Consider the following 21998-nt stretch of genomic DNA (forward strand, 5'->3'; position numbering starts at 1 on the left):
CCCGGAGCTCAGGATTGCTAGGATCAAGTTTAGAATGCAAAGTGGAAAATTCCGGATTTTTCTCCTCGCATTGGGGATTTAACCTATAGTTATTTCCCGAACCGGTATAGGTTTAACAATGAAGATTTAATCCATAAAAATCAATAGAAATGGTAGTCAAGGTCCATTAATGGCTTTAGACACTATGGGTCTTCACCTTGAACCACTTTCCAATGGCTCGTACATGATAACTAATGGACTGATATGGATCTAGCAATAAGCATCCACAAAGACCTGAAGCTTACCATGTATTGGCCATTCAAAGTGATTCTAAGGGATTTAAAGCAAAACTTTGGATTTAAAAGCCATTTATGAACTTCAACTACCTGTATTTAAGGCACGAGCGTTTTCCACCTTGCATCTAGACTTTTCACCTAGCTTCCATCACTCCAAGAAACCAAAAGTTTAGCCTCTCATCCTCTGAGAAAACATCCTCAGAGGTTGTTTGGCTTCCAAGAAAAAGAAAATAGTAAAGAGAAAAGGGAAAACGAGAGAGCTCTATATATTTTTCTAAGTGTAAAACATAACACACGTGATACCTCCAAGAGGTGATTTCCACCCCTTATATAGTTTTTACAAAAGCAAAGCTTGTGATTGGCTTGTTACAAGGAGAAGAAAGGAAATTACATCAAAAAATACAAAAGAAAATATCTAAAGTGGAGTCGACAAAAACAGAGGAAATTTCGCACCACGCATGGGGTGTGCGAATTTTCGCACACCTGAGGGGGGGTGTGCGAGTTTCGCACACCATTCGCACACCTGGAGCAGTTGTCTTCCGAAGGCCATATCTTCCTCGTTTCAGCTCCAAATCATACACAGTTTGAAGCGTTGGATTCTTGACTTCCTGAGCTTTGAAATGGTATATAGCATGTAAAAAATGGACTTCGGGAAGTGCTCCAAAAGTGCCAAAGAATACTGCAGCTGCTGTCCTCTGTTTTCCTCCTTGCTTCTCTTTGCTTCCCTTTGGTTTTCTTTGCTTTTCTCCTTTGGATGGCTTGTCTTAATGATCTAAAAAGATGTCAAAAACACTAAAACTAGCCACAAATATGATTAGGAGTCATTGCTAGGTCCTTAACATGCCAATTGGAATAAAGATGAAGAATTACTACACAAAAGTGCTTAAAACATAATGACTTAAAGGTGTAAAATAGCACTTTTTGGGTAGTAATCACTCCTCCCTTTTAAAGACTTATCCTTGGATTACTAAGATTAAAGTTAAAGCTATCGGGCAAAAGATCTTGGGTGTATGAGACCTTCGAATACTTCAGGCTTCAATTTCACCATGTGGATTTGATATGGGAACATCCAAACCAAGGTATTGTATTCTATTGCTCTTTAATCTAGAACCATTTTGTTAAAAATGATAGCTTTGCTTCTATTACTTAGGGCTTAGAGGCTTAAAAAGTTTTTACATTCACTTAACCTAATTTGAGTATAAGGAATGAAATGATTTGGGTTTCCATACAGACAGTTCCTTATGTGAATGCAATTGAAAGTTTAATGTATGTTATGTTGGGTACTCGACTTAGCATATGCTTCATAGTTGGATTGGTCAATCATTACCAAAGTAATGCAGGCCTTGTTCATTGACAAGTAGTTAACACGATTTTTCATTACCTCTAAGGGACTAGAGATTAAAAAGATATTGTGATGCAAATTGGGCTAGTAATAGAGATTAGTGCAAATCTACTATAGGATATGCTTTCTTACTTAATGGTGTAGTTGTTACTTAGTGTAGTAAGAAGCAATCTTACATTACTCTATCCACTATTAAGTCAGAGTATGTGGCTTGTTCAATGGTCATACTGGAGTTTGTCTGGTTAAGGAGATTCTTCCAAGAAGTCACAACTCTAACCGAAGAGCCCATTACTATTTTAAGTGATAGCATGGCTACTTTAGTAAGGATCCTAAATACCATGGTAGAACCAAACACATAGATATCCGTTTTCACTACACTCGAGACATTATTGCACAAAAGGGGGTAGCCTTGAAACATATCTCAACCAATAGAATAATGGTTGATCCGCTTACTAAAACCATTGCTAAAGATGTCTTTCATATTTATGTGAGGAGTTTGGGACTTTGTAGACTTTGATGTGTTTTTTATTTTTGGAAACCTCTTATAATAACATTTTATGGGTATCTTATGCATTTATTCCTAATAGATGTGGATTTTTTTATTTTAGTTTGACTAATACGAACAACATACATTATTTTTATCTTATGCATTTTATCAGTCCATTCACATGGATAATCATCTTGGTGCTTAGATGGCAAGCAGGATGAGACAATATTTATTTTAGCATTAAGAAAGCGAGCAAAATAAACTATATATTTGGAACGTCGCCTTAGCTAAGCTAAGATGAGACATATCATATTGTATGTGCTATCTATGACTATTAGAGGGAGTGATTGGATGGATCTTTACTCTGATACTATGTGAACCCTTACAAACTACTATGAAGTCTACTTTATACCCTTGAACCTAGGACTATGTCATGAAATAAGGGCAAGATGTTGCTACGTTAACATGTAACCCAAGGATCATGATTGATACGATCTAAGGAATATGTTAGGAAAGTGGTCAAACCTAAATGAATTGGCATCAGTGGTTAGGAAAGATTGTTAGTAACACACCACCATCTATAGCTCGTAGTCTAAACAATTATATTAACTTTGTGTTCGATAGAATTATGAGTACAAATATGTAATATAAGTTGGGGTTAAGCATTTTTAATTTAGATATGACTCATTAAGGGGTTTTTAAAGGTGCTTGAATTGGTGTGATTGACAAGTCTGGGGTATAAACGAGATATTTTATTTTGAGTGATGTGTTGTGCTAGTGGGATGGACACTTAGCATAAGCACTCCTACTTTACAGGTTCTTGTCATGTCACATGTTCCACTTTCTATATGCAGAAAAGGACTTGATGCAAGATTAAGAGAAAAGAGAATCCAATGTGGATGAACGAGAGATGTTAGAATTTAAATTTTCTTTTTAAACTTGTTGTCCACATATGGGTTAAAATAAAGGAGAATGAATAAGTAGATAATAGTCCATGAAATTCAAAATTTGTTTTTGAATTAAATTGGTTAAAAACATAATGGAGATAATTATCCATTCAGATTAGAATCCTTATTTTTCACCAATAAGGTTGCCTATAAGACTCATTGGTGAGCCTAACAATCTTTTTTTCTCTAGAAGATTTGAGCTTCTCCATCTCTCCTTTTATTTTCTCTCGATCAAGTTTTTCTTGGTGTCCACTTACACTTAGAATCTAGAGGGTGGAGTAATAACAAACTCTAGTAGTTTCTTCAAAGAAGGAAGTTACCAACATTAAAGACTATAATTCAAGTTACAAAGATATTTCACAGGTATTTATCGAGACTATAATTTTAACTTTTATCTTACAAAAACAATTTTCTTTATATCCTCTAATGGATTAAGAATTATTTGTATGTTATTAACTCAACTAAAAATAATGATACCTCTACTAATTCATCAATGAGATTGAATAATAATAGAAAAACTTGGAGTTTGTAATTAGCATATTCATGACTCAACTCTCTTTCCCATTTGACAACTACCACAAATAAAAGGCTTTGTAGAACAAATTTGAGATAGCAATAACTTTCTTAATTAGCTGCTACTACCTTTAAAAGCTTGGAGTGAGGATGTCTTATTCTTTGATGTCAAATTTCTAAAGAATCTATATAGTAAGTCGATCTTTATCATAAAACTAAAACAAAATTAAGAAAATTAATAAAGCTAGAAAATGAAAAGCCACGAGAATACCCTTTTGCAACTACAATTATTTGATAGCATAGACCCTAGAAAAAAGATAATATACACCATACAAAAATCTCAAAATCATGTTCTTCTTAAAAAATTACCTTTATAAAGGAGAGATGAAAGTTCACAAATAAGATATACAAGTGGATTTTCTCTTACATGCATGAAGAAGGAGGTATAGTAAAAAAAAATAATCCGGTTTGAAAAAGGAAATGCAAAATAAGGGTCATAATAAATGGGGGGAAGAACTGGTATCAATAGACATAGACATACAAGAAGAATAAATGGGTACAAACTAAAAAGTCATCACAAGTTATTGTAGGGGCAAAAACGGAATAACTTAATTGGCATACAAGGAGAATGATTGATAATGAATTAAAAAGCAATTACAAAGTATTGTTGGGGTTTCTTAGGCTAACATGAGAAAGAAATTTTTTGAAAGGGCATTTTGGGTACAACATTCTGCAAGCCTATTTAATTTAAACAACATTTTTCATGTTTATATTATTTATCTAATTTAACTTAGAAATATTTTTAATTTTATAACAAAAGCATTATTAAAAACTATATTAAAATCATCAAAATAGTGCAATAAATGTATCATCTGTGTTGACAATTTTTTTTTAAAGAGTCAAAAGAGCATATCAAATTACTGATATTAATTAAGTTTTGATGTATGGGGAGAGGGGAAGAGAAGAATATCAACTTCATTCATGAAATTTTAATAAACGAAGCATGAGATAAGGGATCTTAAAACCACCAACAAAAATGGTCATAATTAAATAAAATATATACAAATAAATGATAACCCACAAACTCAACTCCTGGCCTGGCCCCAAGGAGGTTGGCTTTTCCAGGAGGAAATAAATAAAAATTCAACCTGAAGCTAAAAAAGAGGAGGCAAAATCATGAACGCTAGGCATCGTCCTCCAAACCGGGCGGTGGCACATTGCTAAAATAAGTACATATGAGATCAAGGTACAGTGGAAACTGGGATACAGCAAAAGAAGTTGCTGGCAGGCAGGTTACTGCATATACTGGGAATGCTGCAATTTTGAGTTCATCTTTAAGCACAAAGAAGTGGCCAGCGCAGAAAGAGACCAAGATCGCCGCTATGGATATGAAAAGAGAAGTTAATCCAGCCAAAAGCTTTCTGGGCAACTCTTTGCCAGAGTCTTTTTCTTCGTACCTGGATGTGAGAATTGCAAGAAACGTGACAGTGGAGGTGACCAGAGAGCAAAGAGCAATGAGTGATGAAATTGCAAAGATACCAAATGCTAGCTGCTACTCAAGATTCGGTTTTCCGCTCCCCTCCTTGGTGCCGCCCGGTACAGCAGTTGATGTGGCGAAGGCGACAGTTGCAATGAGTGTTGCTACCAACGAGCATGAGGTGGCTGTGTTATTTAGCCATTGCCCACCCTTTTGCACCAGATCTTTGTGTTCACGGGTGAAAATCTGCTTTGCAGACTCGTTTTCATTTTTGTGGAAACGGAAGAAATTCGGTGGCATGGACTTCTTCACATACTGCCATAAAATGTAAGTTAATTAGTTAGTGCATAAAAGGAACATCAGGATATGAAGAAAAAGACCCAAGTAGTCAAAAGTAAGCCAAGGCGTGTAGTACTTAATGTGTAGGAACCCAAAACTTAGTTGAAGATGGTGCTTTCTTCAAGGTTAATGTTGATCAAAGATGGCACTTATTAAATATTGGGAGGTGTCTCAAACTTCTAATTAGAATATATAAATAAATACATATATAAATACATATATATATATATATATATATGTATTTCGTAAAAGGAATATTACATAGAATGTTTTTTATAAGTTATGGTGCTTTCTTCAAGGTTAATGCTGATCAAAGATGGCACTTATTAAATATTGGGAGGTGTCTCAAACTTCTAATTAGAATATATAAATAAATAAATAAATAAATAAATATATATATATATATATATATATATATATATATAGATATATATGTATAGATATATATGTATTTCGTAAAAGGAATATTATATAGAATGTTTTTTATAAGTTTATATGCTATTGTAATTAGATTCCTTATATTCCTATATAAATATTCCAAGCCTTTATAGGGAAAAGTCATGAGAAAGAGATGAACTCGTGAGAACTATACGTAGTGGATAAAAATGTGAGGAAAAAGCAAAAGATATTCGGTGGAGAAAGAGGGCTCACCAGGGTATAGATGTGAGAAAAAGTGAGATACTTGATGGAGTAAAATATATAGTCCATAGTACTTAAGGGTAAAGATATAAAGAGTGAAGAAAAGTGAGATGTTTCAAAACCCAACAGTTGTATCTAATTTTATTCTTTATAATGTTCTTTATTGTATAGTGGAATGTTCTTTCTCATCTATAAAGATAAGCATAATAGGTCAAACCACATTAAAACATTTCTATGTGGTTTGCTTTTTTTTTTTTTTTTTTTGTCATTCTATTAATATGTTTATGTTGACATTTTCGCATGCACAACGAATGGTATCAAATCTTCCACATGCACAACATTATAGACATTAAAATTGTCCCAAAAAAAAACACAATAACAGGCTAAAGGATAAAGAAACTTTGCCTTGATCTTATACATTTCTTGAGGTGAATAAAGAGTTAAAATATCATGAAAAGAATATAATGTCTCATACCTCATACCATTTGACTTCCCATTGCATTTGCAATGCAACACCTGGAGTGAGCCAAGGCCGATAATCTGCAAACATGGCAGCTAGATGCAATGCACTGTTCCCTTTATTATCAACGGCACCAAATACACTATCTTTCACAATATTTCTCTTCAGGAAGAGCTCATACACATAGGGGTGCCTATTCTCCACCGCCAATAGCACTATATTCTTCTTGTTGGAGTCTATGTCATGAATGGCCATGGGGTAAAGATCAAGGATTCTCTCCACCATTTCTTTGATACCATTCTTTTCTGTAATCAATATTGGTGTTTCCAGTACTCCCATTCCTTCAGTTTTCATCTTGGTTTCCAAGAGAAGCTCATCATCCAATTTTTTGGCAGCTTGAGCTGCTACAATTATTGGTTCAGCCCAGATGCTGGCTTTACCCAGCCTGGGCAGTAGAGACCAGTTGGGATCTATTACCAGGTTGAAAATTTAAAACATCCTTAATTTCAGCATGTGTGGACCAAAACCAAATAATGAAAATTCAACAAGATTTGTTTGGATAATATAAATAATTAAAAATATTGTGCAATCCTATGCTAGAATATCCAGAACACCGAGAAAAGTGATCAGCTGGGAGTGGTTAGAATTAGATATGAATTACATTTATTCCTAGTATAACTCTAAGAAAACCTGTTGCAACAATATTAGAATAAAAAGTTTATATAAGCTTTCCATTTTTCTCATAACAACAAAGATTTGTCCTTTTGATTATCATCAGCCCTTAGGACACAACTACACACCATCCAATTGATGTTTAGAAGTTTCAAAGTTTTCTTTCTTAATCACATGTAGCAGTAGAATGATAATTAATTTACCAACATAGCATTGGTAGGAAGTTGATATATGATTCGTAAATACTCTTGTAAAGAAAATAAGGAGGAAAGTCCATATGAATCACCAATATATTCATCTACTTTTGCTGCATGCAGACTAAGCTACAATGTATGCATTTACAACATATGTGCTTTTTGAAGCTTCAATCTGGATTATAAAGAAAAGGCAGCCACATGTCAAAATTAATGTTGACATCTCCAACTGCTTGGAAAGTTAGTTGTTTGATGATAGTAGAATTTCTTTAGATTCATATCACATCATGTTCTGTGAGTGAGTGGTTGATTCATGTTTTGACAAATATGACTAAAGAAAACAATTCCATTCACCCACCTGTAAATACATTAATCTTGCTCCAAAGCACTCGCAATAAGTCGGTACGTGTTTGTTTTTTAGAGTTCTTGTCATCTCCAAGTGGGCGGTGGACCTCAGGGACAAGTATACCTTGAAAAATGGTAAAGGCGATTTACATATTGATACAGCAATTAAAATGAGTACATAGTAACACATTGCACACAGCAGAAATTAAACTCATTTGTGGTTTGTTTGGATGGCAAAAATAAAGGTGTACGATGGGTATTCACAGATTTCAATACTGCTAATATTATGATTAGGTTGGTTGGGAATACTTACAATGATAAATGAGTTTGTCAACCGGACTGAGGTGAGTTCCACTTCTGAATGCAGTAGGCTTATTTGCCCGTAAATGGAGAGGGCTGGCTCCCCTGTCGCTGATGGTGTTAACAAGATCTTCGTACTGTAGAGCCATTAGATATGCCAATTCTGTCAAGAACAACCAAAGTGTCCACTAAAAATATTCAGAAATGTATATAAAAGCATATTTGGACATATACGCCCAAGACTACTATGTCTGGATCAAAATACTTACTGGAGTGTCCTCCAGCGATGGCACAGTGAAGAATTGTTTCACCATTTTTGTTCCGAAGCTTCCCATAAAATTGGGCTCGGCTTCCAGACATATCCAGAAGGCAAAAGAAAGCGCCAATCTTACCATGGCGAGCAGCCACGAAGAGAGGAGTTTCGAGTTCTTTGTTGCAAACACCCACGAGGTATGGATGGCCGCAAGCAATGTGTAAGCACATTGAAACATTTCCTATTGCTGCTGCCAAATGGAGAGGGGTATCCCCTTGCTCCTTTTTTATGTCGAGAACATCCTTTTGGTTACCAATAACCTGCACTAGTTTTTGAACAATGCTTTCTTGACGATCCAAGACAGCTATATGGAGCGCTGTGTTGCCTTTCGTGATCTTTTCCCTGCCGGCCCAGGGCTGGTCCTCGTATGTCGTCACCACTGCTTCCCAATCTCCTTCCATGGCTTTTTCAAATAAGTATCTCCTGATTGATTCACTCATTATTGGAACATTTCCAATGCTTCCATCCATCTCGTAACAACTACAAGGAAAAGAAAAGAGGTGTACAGAGAAGAAGCTGCTCAGTTTCTACTCTATGACAATGTTCTTCATGTGGCCCTCTCCAATAAATTGAAGGTAGCTAGCTAGATACTTTGGCCCAGATCTGGGATTAGAACAAGGGAGACCCCATTAAAGATGTGCCTGGCCATGTGAAAGAGCAGCCTTTTTGTCTGAAAAAGCGAACATATAAAATCAAAACTAATCAAATCATATTGTTCTCTAATCACGCAATCTCTAAGATACCTAACCCTTTTGTTTTCTCACCACTTTTTTAGGCACTTCAGCATCTTGCGGAACATTTATTGGCAATAGGATTTTAATTCTATATTACTGAATAGCATTGCCTTGTTCCTGTGGAGCTCAGATGGATAAAAAAGCAAAAGAAAAGAATTACAGAAATCAAAAATCAAAAAGAAAAGGAACGATTCTCATCTCTTTTTGATATTATAATAATTTAACTTAGAATCCAGCTAGGAACATAGTACCGAGAAGCAGAGAAAAGCAATATTTTCAAAATCAAACCTGTTGTTGAACCAGAAAAATTGCTAGGTCAGGATGACCAAGCTAGCACCTTGGGAGAAGTTTGAATTTAAGCTTAGTCCAGCAAAGGAAGCCTCAAAACTGTTAGGAGTTTCATCACTATTCTTGTGATAATGATAAAAGAATCGGAGGCAATATGACCAATTTCTTACAGATTTGACACCATATAGGGGAACGATTACGCTGGTTGTTGAACCAATCTGGGCATTGTTTGTGCTGAACTAGAAACTGTTTATAACGTAGACACAAATTTGAAACTTAATAAATTAGTTTCAACAAATGCAGTGGCATATAAACTTCACTTTTGACTTCAAACAAAGCCATTTTCACTGACTATTATCCATGGTTACTTGCTTTACTTCTATGTATTTTTTTTTTTTTTTTTTTGAACTTCAAAACTTTAGTCACATGTTATACAAATGTAACAGATAAATAAGGAGATTATGGAGATCCAGAGAGTGACTAGCCCTGTGGGGCAGATGTAGCTAAAGAGCCCGATTGAGGCCAATGTTGTAGATACATTACTTGGTTCTTCATGTTTGAAAATAGTCCCTAAGCCTTTTCTAAGCATTTATCCCTCCCAATCTGTGGCACTCTTAATATATGCCTCGGTTCTGTACGTTATATTTAATGTGTGAAGGAAAAAACTTGAAGTAGCAAAGCCCTCCACTATTTCGAAGGAGTGGAACACATATCTACCACTCTTTTGGCTACTGTTTCCACCCGGTGAAAAAGACACCCCAGAAACAGATTCTAGCCAGGTGAAGTTGCAGTCAACATATATATACTGCATGAGCAAAAAAGTAAAACTGATGCTGGATGTGCATTTGAACCGCTGATCGATCTTCCATTGATGACTGGATTCCGGAAGAAGTTAGACCAATGAATCCCTTCAAAAGACGGGATTTGGAACAAAATATTGCCGCATTTTGCATTGTAATTCTTTTTCATGCTCATGTTATTTTTTTTATGACAATACAATTCACATTAAATGATCAAATTTCTGAATTGGGTTTTGTTAAGTTCTATTTCCAAAATCCTTTCAAACCACCATGGTTATTTGTAAATATGCCTATTAGTTATGTTATTTAATGAACTTGAATATATTATTGTTATTATCTCTATGCATTTCCGAAGCTCTCCGAAGTTAAAATTCGTTTAAATTTACTTGTGATGGTTGATTGCATCCCATTAAGTTGTTGAAGTGTTCATTAAGGATCATAAATATATTCTTCGTATGTGAATGTAGGACAAAGTATGAAATATGAGTAATTCCCAAAATATTGATAATTAAAATTTATGAAAATATAGAAAGTATTAGATGGAGAAAACAAACATGGAGGAAATCAACCAAAACTAATAGAGATATTTAAAAAAAACAAAAATCTAAAAAATGATTAAAAAAATAATTATATATATAATCATTAAGATGGTTATCATGATAATTTTTATATTTTTAACAAGTAGTTTAATGAAATTAAAATTTATTTACTCATTAAAATTCAGTTTTTAATATTTTATTTTTTTATTATTACAAAAGTAGTGTTTAAGTTTAAAGGAGCTGATTAAATTAGCGTTATATTTTACTCGGATTAATAATATAAATGAAACTTATTTAAAGGATAAAGTCCTCATCGTGTTCCAATAGAGGCCAGAAGTTGTAGGAAAATCTTCAATAACATGCACATCACTATATATGAGTGATTTAGGCTAGTAAAAATTTCGATTGATTAAAAAAATTTTAAATTTTCTTGAAATATTGGTTGGTGTGTTCCTGAAATTTCAAACCTTACACGGCCCATATTAGGATTTTAATTTTATATATTTTTTATTTTTATTTTTAAAAATGGAAAAGATAGAACCGTTGTATAATATGGTTGAAACTTAACTTAGAAAAGATATAATTTTAAAAGATTATTTAAAAATATAAATACAAAAAAAAATATTTTTATTATCTTAAATTTCAAAAATTTTAATTCAATTTTCAATTATAGATCATTACTCTTTTATAAAAGTTTTAAATTTCATAGATGTGTTGGAAAGTAATAAACAAACAAACGAATATTTTAAGAAATGATTTTTCTATAATTGATTTATCATGAAAAATAAATAATAAATATAATTCAAATTAACTTAAAAATTATATATTTTAAAATTATTAATTTTTTGTTAAAAAATTAAAATATATTATCATTTAAACAAAAAAACAAATATTTTATATTTTAAAACAGAAAACCATTTTAAAAAACAGTTAATAAATAGGGCTTCGGTTTCCTCATTTTCATATCAATAATCTCTAATTTAATTTGATGCTAATTAAAATTATGTTTATCATTAGTGGTAAAGCATCATCAGTTAATGTCCTCGAGAAAATAACAAGGACATTAGAGCAGTGTGCTTGTAAGATAATGAAAAGATTTTTATATTTTATAAATCACACTGATAGATCACAAGAATATTGTAGTCATATAATGCCATTGCAAATTGTTAACTGATCCTCTTTCATATCTGTTTGTATTCTGTACAGCTTGCCAACATCTTTAGTTTTGAATGCAACAGTCAGAAGTCAAAAATACAGGACTGAATTTAGTTTTAGTTTAGGTAGAATTTTTCACTTATTTTAAAAGTACTTGATACGTTTCACACACAGAATACATTTGAATAATGACCTTGTTTCTTTCTAGAGTGTATATAAATGGGTCATCCTTGGATTACCTTGAAAGCTATTGATGTTTTTTTAGCATTATTGGCTTTCTAACCAGACCCATATGGACCACAAGGGCTTAAGATATTGATTAGCCAAGTAAAATTGATTGGTTGGGGTCTTGATGAAAGGACTTTTGTTTTTGAAGCCCCTTGCTCGTTTTTGCTTTGCTTCTTAGCGTGGTACGCATCACCCTATGTACTTTGTTACCATTTTTGCTACACTCTATAAATATATTTTTGTTTGCTTACCAAAAATGAAAATGGCATGGGACAACATGTGAAATTATTTTACTTATTCTTCTCGGCGTCCTTGTAAGTCTACTTGATTACCTGATTTTGTTTATTCCTTTTATTCAAATTCCTTTATGTTTTTTTTTTTTAACTTCAATTAACAATCTTTTTGAGCCTTTATCCTATGGAAAATTCATTCTTGATCCTCTTTGGTAGTAGGTAATGATTGTATAAGACTAACATTTGGGATTTTGTACCTTTACCATCTAGTAAGAGTACAATTGTTCTCATTGGGTTTATAAAATTAAAACCAAGCCTAATGGTTCGATTGAGTGGTACAAACCTCGATTCATTGATAAGGGGTTCAACCAATAATATGACATAAATTATGAGGAGATCTTTGCTCCTATTACAAAGATAATTACTATTTGTACTCTTATTGTAGTAGCCTTTGTTTGTCAATGGGATATATCTTAGTTGGATGTCAAAAATGTTTTCTTGAATGGTGTTCACCTCCCAATGTTTTGCATAATCCTAGAGAAGTTTGTAGGCTCAGTAAAATTGATTGGTTAAGGCATTGGTGAAGGGACTTTTGTTTTTTAAGCGCCTTGCTTTTTTTGTTTTACTTCTTGGGGTACTTTGTATCAACCTAAAAGCTTTGTTGCCCTTTTTCTTAGGCTTTACTAATATACTTTGTCTTGCCGCAAAGAAAAAAAATGACATGGGCAACATGTGATATTATTGCATATTTTTCTATATTAATTTTCTGTACATGTGCTTCCTCCATTACAAAAACTCTTTGGTTAGCTTATTTGAGCCTACATTTCATGGAAAAGCCTCTCTCCTTTCACACAATGAAAGTAGCTTCTCGCTCAACAACTCACACTCCATTCCTTGAGTTCCTTCAACCTGCAGACAAAGTGTGTTAACTAAATGGTCAAATTCAGTGATAAAATCAATACATGTGATAAAAATTTACAAACATTTGTTTAAGGTAAGTTGTATGTGTAAGTGGCTTTTCTTAATAAGGTATAGAAACCATTTTACTAAGCATAATCTAATAATGCTTGTCATTCACAACTATCTTTTGCAGTCCCCAAACTAATCTTAACTCTCGAATTGTACCAAGTACAAGGTAGTTATATGTATCTTGTCCTCTGAAAAGGTGAATCTCAGTAATGGACTACACCTAGAGGGGGGTAAATAGGTATTGTAGAACAATTTAAAAATTCTCCTAACAAAGATCAGCTAACCTTAGACTTTCTCAATGTGAAGAAACTTTTCTTCCAACAACTTTTCAACAAAGCATAACATCCACAAGCAAGAATGTATGCACCAACACTCTTCCAACAATTTATAAATGCAATACACATGCAAATGCTTCAACAATCCTCAAAAATAAATCAAAAGAACAATTATCTCCTCAACTCATATCAATTTACTACATGGTATCATTAACCAAAATGAGCAAAAAAAAAAAAACAACCACAGGCCTACCAACAATCGAAAACATCCACTATGAAGAATAAAAGATAAATACAAGGTTTTACCCAACTCAAGCCAACCAATCCTTCCTAGACCACTTGACTAGTATCTTTCACTTTCAGCTTCTCACGTTCTTCTAGAGCACACTTAAAGTCCACATCAAGCTCGATCTCGGCCTCTTCTTGAATCCACACAAGAAGAAAATGGGTTTGTACCCAAACCCAAATAAAATGAGAGATTGAGATATGAATGAAGGACTGAATCAACCCATTTATTGCTCAAGAAAATCCATTAAAAACTAGTTTGGAAAACATTAAGAGAATTGGATTTTCTTTGCAACCAAAAACTCTTAAATTAGGAAAAGAGAAGAGAAAATGAAGACCACATGGAGTGGCTACAACTATCTCCACGGTTGTTGCAGTCTCTCCCCAGAAAATGAGAGAAGTTTGTATTTAATGTATAAATAGAAGCCCTTAATCTAAAGGCTGAAATTTGATCTTAAAAATAAGTTACTTGGATCGATCTGTCCCTGCACCTGGATCGTTCCAAAAACAGGGGAATAAAAGTTTTGCACCAAAAACTATTTCTCTCAACTTTCTTAACTCATTTAAAGATGAAAAATAAAGTTGATTCACATTCAATCACCACACACTCGACTACATACCTCGGCCTCTTAGCAAAGTCTTAATCTTCAAAGTCAAATAGTCCGAAGAGGAATTGGAAAGCCGAGTTAGGGGACACTTAGGAATTTTGTCCGAAATTATCAACCTAGCTGAACACTCACATCCTCTAAATTATAAAACCATAAAATTAAGAGGTGAGAAAAAAAAACTAATAAGAAAAAATATGTAAAGGAAAAGTACCTGAAGATGTAAGTTGTAGAACACCCTCCCTCCAAAGGACTCAAAAGATGATGCATTGATTACAAGAAGCCCATCCTCCTCCAAATTTGACAAAACCTCAGAAAGAGGATTCTCATGGACATTAAATGTGGATATCTGAACCACAATTTCCCTGTCACTAAGCCTTCTTGCTGAAACAGCAGATAAAGAGCTTCCAAGTGTGCCATTTCTTTGATTTTCTAGGTGAATTGGATCTCCTTCCCTAGAAATCTTTGATAAAAACTCTTCTTTCTTTTGAATCAATCTCTCCACTTGTCGTTGCAGTTCTGGTATGTATTTTAGCACACGTGAAACTGTCGAAGGAATGCTTAATTTCTTCTGCAAAAACACCACAAAATTTTGAAAATTATGTCTAAAAGGCCTACAAAACTTATTTCCACTTTCTAGAATCACTGTCAAACATGCGCTTAGTACCACTTGATCAGCTGATGGAAGTAGTGAACGCATAGAGGAGTACAAGCTGTTGATCTTCTTCCGACGATCCCGCTCACTGGCGTTGTGGTTAAGTTTCTTAACCATCGTGGGATTACCACGAACTGCTGCAGATGGGGTGGAGCAATTGAGTTCCACTTGTGGCTGAGATGAGGATAAGTGAAGAAACGATTCTGAAGTTTCTGTTTCTCCATATATGTAGTTCTGTGCATGGCTTATGGGATCCTCCAAGGGCCATCCAAGGGTTGGAAACGATGGAGGGGAGAATGCTAACATTGTGGATTCCTTTGGGGGTGTTAAACTTGAGTCTGATAAGGAAAGTGAGATGATCTTTACAATTATATATACAAACTACCCAATCTACCTCAGCATCTATTTGATTAATATATGGAGGGATAAGATATTATAAGTTTATTTATCTAGAAATTGAGAATGACTTATTATTATTTTGGTTGGAATTGCTGTTTATTAGATAGATGGAGAAAACGACATCTTAGTTTTTTAAGCCCAAGTAGTTCTAACCCTCACTAGTTGAGCTGGTAATCCCATTAAATCTAAGCAGTTCGTGCCTAACATGTGATGAAATTCGACCAGAATGTGTCGACACATGCCTGCACATGTGTATAGAGCAATTACCCTTTTGAAGACTTGGGAAAATTATATCCCGGTATCCAAAGGGCATCAAAGATATGTTAGAGGTTAGAAGTCCAAGCAAACCAAATTAGGGTAGATTTGAATATATTTTAAGGTTATAATGTTTTGATGTCTCTACATCTATCAAATAAAAAAGAAAGATAACAATGGTGATTTGTTATTTAAAAAAGCAAAAACTCTTTTTCAAAAGAGCAGGACTTAGGGCCTTATCCATAGAACATTGATGTCATGCCTTACGATATTTTTATCCTACTTCCAGCTTTACAGGGGTTGGAGATGAAGCTATGGAAAACACAAGCTTACTGCAGGCTTGTTAATTGCTTGCGCGGGCACAAGCTGCCATGTCACGGGGAAGCACGCAGTCTCCACACTCCTCCCTCAGCCTCCCAGCCTCATGGCAGCTGTTATTATAAAATTCCATCTTCATCAAGGAAAGAGGAATCTTTACTCTAAATATATTCCCACTTTGACAGCAATTCATTTGGAATCCATGGACTTGCCAAGAAAATATATGAAACTAGATAAGAAAATATAGGAATTGATTTAGGAGTCATACATGTAATTTTTAGTATCAGTTTGAATACAATTTATGTTTTTTATTTTTAAAATTAGAACATAATAGTAACTTTTATATAAGATAAAAATATATATATTTATATTTACATTTACATTGAAAAAGTAATAATTTAAAAAAAAAGTTTTAAAATATTAAAGTAAAAAAATAATAATATCTTAAATTTCAAAATTTTTTATATTGCTATGTTAAATAATTTCTTTTATTTTTGTGGTATTAAAATTTTCAGGCAATTTAAAAATATTAAGTTATAAAGAATTCAGGTCAGCACATTTGAGGGAAATAATTTAGGATTTATGCCCACTTGGCTATATGCAAAATAAATAAATAAATAAGGAAAGTAAAGAAAATTATAAAAACTCTTAAACTTCCAACCATGCTAATTGTCGAGGACCCTATTAACTCATTCCTATTGTCTTGTTGATTCTTTGGTCAAGCTGCAATGTGGTATCTTCAATATAATATTCCCCGGTAACTTAATCATTATGGTGTTTGGATGCCAAGAAAATTAGGCAAGGATCCATTGGGCTCTCATGAGAAAGTTAGATTCCTTTCCGGATAAAGCCTAAGCGTGTATGACATACTTAGTGTGGTTGGTTTCAAAAACTTGATAGTGAATTTTTCATTAAAGATTTAGGTGGCATGCATTACACAAGTTATTAAAAAAACTTGGTGCTGAATTTGCCATTAAAGATTTCGGTAACCTACATTACTTCTTGGGAATTGAAGTAAAACCTTTTCCTAGTGGCCTTTTTTCTCTCACAAGCAAAATATGTGAAGGACCTTCTTCATCGAACGAGGATGTTAGAGAGTTCTGCCATCAATACTCTTATGATTCTTAAGGATAAACCATGTAGTTCCAATAATGACCTTGTTGGTACAACAACCTTCATAAGCCTCATTGATGCTCTACAGTACTTGAACTTCACACGACCAAACATCAGTCATGTAGTTAATAAAGTTTGTTAGCATTTTAATGAGCCTAAATTCATTCACCTCAAGGAAACAAAGAGAATACTACGTTATATCATGGGTGTGGGGGGTCTCCCTCCACATGTCCTCCCCCAAATCAAAAACCCTTGGTTCGTCCAAGGTAAGCAGATAATCCATCTAGATCCATTCGTCTGAACCAAAACAAACTCCGTCTGACGCAAGAAGAAAGAGATTCCCTTCTTTCTGAGAGCTAGATGGAATGAACAAACCAAGTCAACTGAGCTTTCCAAATGGATTAACAAACACAACCGAAGACTCCAGGCATTGAACAAATGGATAATCACATCCAGTGCCTGAGCAACGGCCTAGACGGCACTTATGCCTAAAAGTCAATGTCTACTAATTGTTACGCGCAATCTGTGATATTGAAAAACGTAAATGCATAGTCAACTACATGGTCTCAGACTGTTGCTCGACAACCAACAAATGGCACCAGTCAGTAGATTTTGTTTGGTATGATTGCCCAATCCACACAGAAAATATGGTGTTGACTCTCTTGCTAAGGTTTGATTTCTGCCCTAATGGCAATCATCATCACAAAAAAGGCATGAATGCACCATTAATGCTACGACAATGGTGTCATCCACTCTATAAAAACCCCTCAAGAAACATGAAATAGGTACACGCGTATAGAGTCATTCAAAAAAATTAGACCCATCCTTATTCTTTTCTGACTTAAGCTTTGGAGGGGCGTGCCCGGACCACCCATCTAGACATCCTTTTGTATAGAGAATAAGCTCGTTTGACTCCAGAGAAGCTAAACACACTCAATATGGTTGGCACTTCACCAACAATGGGGACACAACACTTCGATATTCAGTTCATTTCTCAAAGTCCAATCACTTTATATGGATTTTGTGAAGCAGATTAGGCAAGCTTTCCCATGATAAGAAGTAGTACAACAATTTTTTGCATTTTCCTTGGTGGAAATTGTATCTCTTGGTGCTCAAAGAAGCAACCCACTGTTTCTCGCTCTAGCTTAGAAGCTTAGTATAGATCCATGGCTTTCATAACTGCAAAATTAGCTTGGCTATCATGCCTACTTCAAGATATTGGTATTACCCTCTCTCATCTTGATCAACTGTTTCATGATAACATTAGTGCATTGCATATGTTTATGAACCCCATGTTTCATGCGCGATCAAAATATATTGAGCTCAATTACCACTTCATGTGAGAAACAATAGCTATGGGTTTGCTTATTACCCTATATATTCCCACTTCATCACAACCAGCATATATTCTAGTGAAGCCACTTCCAAATTATCCATTTAAACGATTCTAAAGCTAGTTAAGGGTATGTACCACTCCCTCTCCAACTTAAGGAGGTATGTTAGAGAGACAAGTTTGAATATTTGCTTGCATAAATTATGGAAGTTACACATTCTATTGCATTGTCGTGGGTGGCCAACATGAAAACTTGGTCAATGCTAAAGATTTGGAAAGTCTAAAAAAGAGGATTAGGTAAATTACAAGATTATGGACTTCCAGAAGCTTTATACTTATTCTTTTAGAGTATTTGTAATTATTCCCTGTTGTTCTTTCCATCTTTCATATCACTGTAATATTGTTTCCATCTGTTATATCATTTTAATATTTTGTATATATTCGAGAAAGATGATGAATAAACAAGAAGCTTCTTAGAAATATTTTTCAATTATATTCTTAAAAAACAATGAAATATGAAGAACAAAGTAAGAACAATAAGTAAAAATCGAGAGAAGAGAGATGCAAACTCTTTTATAGTGATTCAATAAGTTTCCTAAATCTACTCTCCTCAAACTCTTAATCAAGTGAGAGTTCTACTATCTTTAAGACTTTTATAGTCAAAGTCTTCAAACTTATTAGATTTTAAGATTCCAATGGGCCTCCACAACCTTTTCAAGAGTTTATGCATGTATCCTCATAATTGTAAAATTTGTGGTAATATTATAATACATACCAAATGGCTAATGGAGGTAGAGGCAATTGGTCATCATGTGGAGCTATATGTAAACGATGAGGTGCAATAATTGGCAACCTCTCCCATATAACTGGAGCAAAATCAATGGCCCAAATATCATGTGTATCAATTTGAGAGGATCGACATAACTATCAATAAAGCTAGGCTAAACAGGCACTACCCCAACTATACCTACTAGCAGTCTCAAATTCCTCTAGAAATGGTAAAAACATAAGATGTACCTTATTGCTAGACTTTCTTGAAAATAAAAAAACCTTTAATGGGTTGTAAGATATAAGCCTTAGTATAACGCTGAATAAACTCCTCATTAGCATACGGTACCAAAGTAGGGAAGCTCTTAGCCAACCATGTAAGATGAAGGCTTTGTCCATCTATGTTTGTATCTCCAGGAGTGAATCATAATAAAGAATAACATACACGTCTCCAATCTAGATATATGCTACTAGTAACTACAGCTCCATCTACTGGTAGTCTAAGAAAAATGGCAATGTCCTATAGTGTAATTGTGCACTCTCCCTGAGGTAAGTGAAAGGTAAGAGTCTCAGGTGGTGACCTCTCAACAAATGTAATAATAAGGTGCCAATATAAGGAAATGAATCCCAAGTGTGCAACACCATAGAAGCCTGCCTACTGCAAAAATGGAATAATACACCCATCGAGTGTACCAATGCGATGGAAAATTGCCTCACGATGTCGACAATGAAGCTCCTTAACGTCAACACTTATCCATGCTAGAGATGAGCTATGTGTACCTTGTCCATGTATAATTGTAAGATCCAATGGTCCCAGCTCCATCGTGTCATAATACCTACATATAGTAAATAACCATTGTTTCTTTTTAACATTAGTATGATTACAAATTTAAGCACATTACATAAAAATATCATATTATCAAAATGGAATTGTTATGAGGAAGGGGGTTGGAGGATTGCCTTCCATATTTTATGGGACAGTTGCGACGATTATGCCACTCTATTTTACATAAGCCACATCAAACCCTAACGCTTGGTTCCTTCAAACCATTTCATTCCTTATCCTTGATGATATATGACGCCCCTTATCCCTCATCGAAATTGAGTCAAGATGGAGAATCGAAAAATCAAGATACGACTAATAAGATTCATGTGGAATGAGATTAAATTCAAAAGTGTAACTATTGGCATAGGCATCAATCCGATAGTATTTTTCAAAAAATTGCCAACTATCAATCCTCATATGAGCACAAACAGCTAGCACGTGTGAGCATGGAATGCTAAATGATTACCACTTATTACAACTACATGTACCTTCATTCAACTTAACAACTTATTTGTTATGTCCTTTATCCATATGAAACCCATGGAGAGCAATAATTACTTCAAATGTTTGATTAATTTGATGGAAGATAGTCACAATATGTCCACTAGCTTTAGCTTCAACTATTCTAAATTTATCAACTGCATATGCAATATACACATCTCCAACTGACATTCTAGCACGTATCTCTGTTCTACGAGTCTCAAAGTATGACACACATCAATAAAAAGTTAATTAAACAAGTGCAGTGATAGGTAACATTCACGCTCCCTTAAGCACCTCATTTATGTATTCAACAATATTTGTGGTCATCCACCCATACCAATATCTTAGATCATATGCTTAAGTCCACTTTTTAGTGTCTAACTTTGAAAACTAGTCCACACTTTTTTCATCTAATCATTTTAACTCTTCCATGCATCTCTCATGCTTCCATGGTTGATGTTGAGATCTAGCTTTATACGCCAACTCTTTTAAGACCTTATTTTTAAATTTGTCATTAAAATTGCTTACTACATGCCTAAGACAATATCGATGTTGCGCATGAAGGGGACTCCATCCAACTGATGGATTTCTAATAGCAACATTTATTCTTGCATGCCAATCTAAAATTAGGCATATCCCTTCTCTTTGAGTGACATGATGCCTTAATGTAATAAAAAACCAGGATCAATTATCTTGTGATTCCTCCTCGACAATTGCAAACGCAAGAGGCAATATATGACCATTTGTATCAATTGAAGTAGCAATTAAAAGCTTCCCCATGTATTTTTCACATAAGAACACACCTCAATTTGTATAATTGATCTGTAATGCTTGAACCCTTCAACACTTGGCCCTATTGTCCAAAAAACACACATAAAACACACATTCCTAGAAATCTTTCCTAAAATTATTGTCTTCCAAAGAATCTTTGTTCCAAGATTAGTTAGCTTAAGGATGTTCATCCACTTCAGCAATGCTTGATAAGATTCATCCCAAGCACCAAATACTCTAAGCATTGTCTTTCTCTTAGCTTCCCAAATTCTCCTATAATGGACATCATATCCAAATTTATCTTTCATTATTTGATGCAATGTAGCAATAGAGGTGGTGTGATCCCTTTGAACTACATTTTGAAGCTCTCTTACAATCAATGTAGAGTCTAGTTGAGAGTGGTCTTGTGATAATTTAGGATAAGCACAAGAGTGAGGACTTGCATACTTGGTTATCTCAAACATTCCATGGCTTTTACAACAACATGCACGAAGCCTCCAATTACATCCTTCCCGCTACTTCTTACATCTTAATGCCCACAACTGTGGTTTTGATTCACAAATAACCAAATGTTGATTCTAACATATTGAATAACATTTTACAGCATGTTGCAAGTCTTCTTTACTCTCAAACCTCAATCCTTTAAACAACTAATTAGATTCA

The 21998-nt window shown here is 34.3% G+C and overlaps 2 protein-coding genes across 2 annotated transcripts; both read right to left on the reverse strand.

The window, feature by feature from the left end:
- Nucleotides 1-4580: 4580 nt before the first annotated feature.
- Nucleotides 4581-8820, reverse strand: LOC100854862 (uncharacterized). The gene is made up of 4 exons (XM_059742272.1): nucleotides 8260-8820; nucleotides 8004-8153; nucleotides 6495-7814; nucleotides 4581-5356 (listed from the first exon to the last, which is right to left on the reverse strand). The coding sequence occupies exons 1-3, from the start codon at nucleotides 8771-8773 to the stop codon at nucleotides 7696-7698; spliced, it is 783 nt and encodes a 260-aa protein (XP_059598255.1). The 5' UTR covers nucleotides 8774-8820; the 3' UTR covers nucleotides 4581-5356; nucleotides 6495-7695.
- Nucleotides 8821-12981: 4161 nt separating this feature from the next.
- On the reverse strand, nucleotides 12982-15431 carry LOC100247143 (transcription factor ORG2). Its single transcript, XM_002271836.4, has 3 exons — nucleotides 15082-15431; nucleotides 14629-14985; nucleotides 12982-13189 (listed from the first exon to the last, which is right to left on the reverse strand). The coding sequence occupies exons 1-3, from the start codon at nucleotides 15373-15375 to the stop codon at nucleotides 13106-13108; spliced, it is 735 nt and encodes a 244-aa protein (XP_002271872.1). The 5' UTR covers nucleotides 15376-15431; the 3' UTR covers nucleotides 12982-13105.
- Nucleotides 15432-21998: the final 6567 nt, after the last annotated feature.

Source organism: Vitis vinifera, chromosome 13, assembly GCF_030704535.1.
Source record: "Vitis vinifera cultivar Pinot Noir 40024 chromosome 13, ASM3070453v1".
In the NCBI taxonomy this organism is placed as follows: Eukaryota; Viridiplantae; Streptophyta; class Magnoliopsida; order Vitales; family Vitaceae; genus Vitis; species Vitis vinifera.

Excerpts from the sequence above, each read along its gene's own strand:
- LOC100854862 (XM_059742272.1), bottom strand. The coding sequence starts at position 8,773 with ATGGATGGAAGCATTGGAAATGTTCCAATAATGAGTGAATCAATCAGG. Across the intron at positions 8,154-8,259 it reads CATCGCTGGAGGACACTCCA|AATTGGCATATCTAATGGCT; the intron begins GTAAGTATTTTG and ends TGTTCTTGACAG. Across the intron at positions 7,815-8,003 it reads TGACAAACTCATTTATCATT|GTATACTTGTCCCTGAGGTC; the intron begins GTAAGTATTCCC and ends CCATTTTTCAAG.
- LOC100247143 (XM_002271836.4), bottom strand. The coding sequence starts at position 15,375 with ATGTTAGCATTCTCCCCTCCATCGTTTCCAACCCTTGGATGGCCCTTG. Across the intron at positions 14,986-15,081 it reads TTCCATCAGCTGATCAAGTG|AAGAAATTAAGCATTCCTTC; the intron begins GTACTAAGCGCA and ends GTGTTTTTGCAG. Across the intron at positions 13,190-14,628 it reads TCTACAACTTACATCTTCAG|GTTGAAGGAACTCAAGGAAT; the intron begins GTACTTTTCCTT and ends CTTTGTCTGCAG.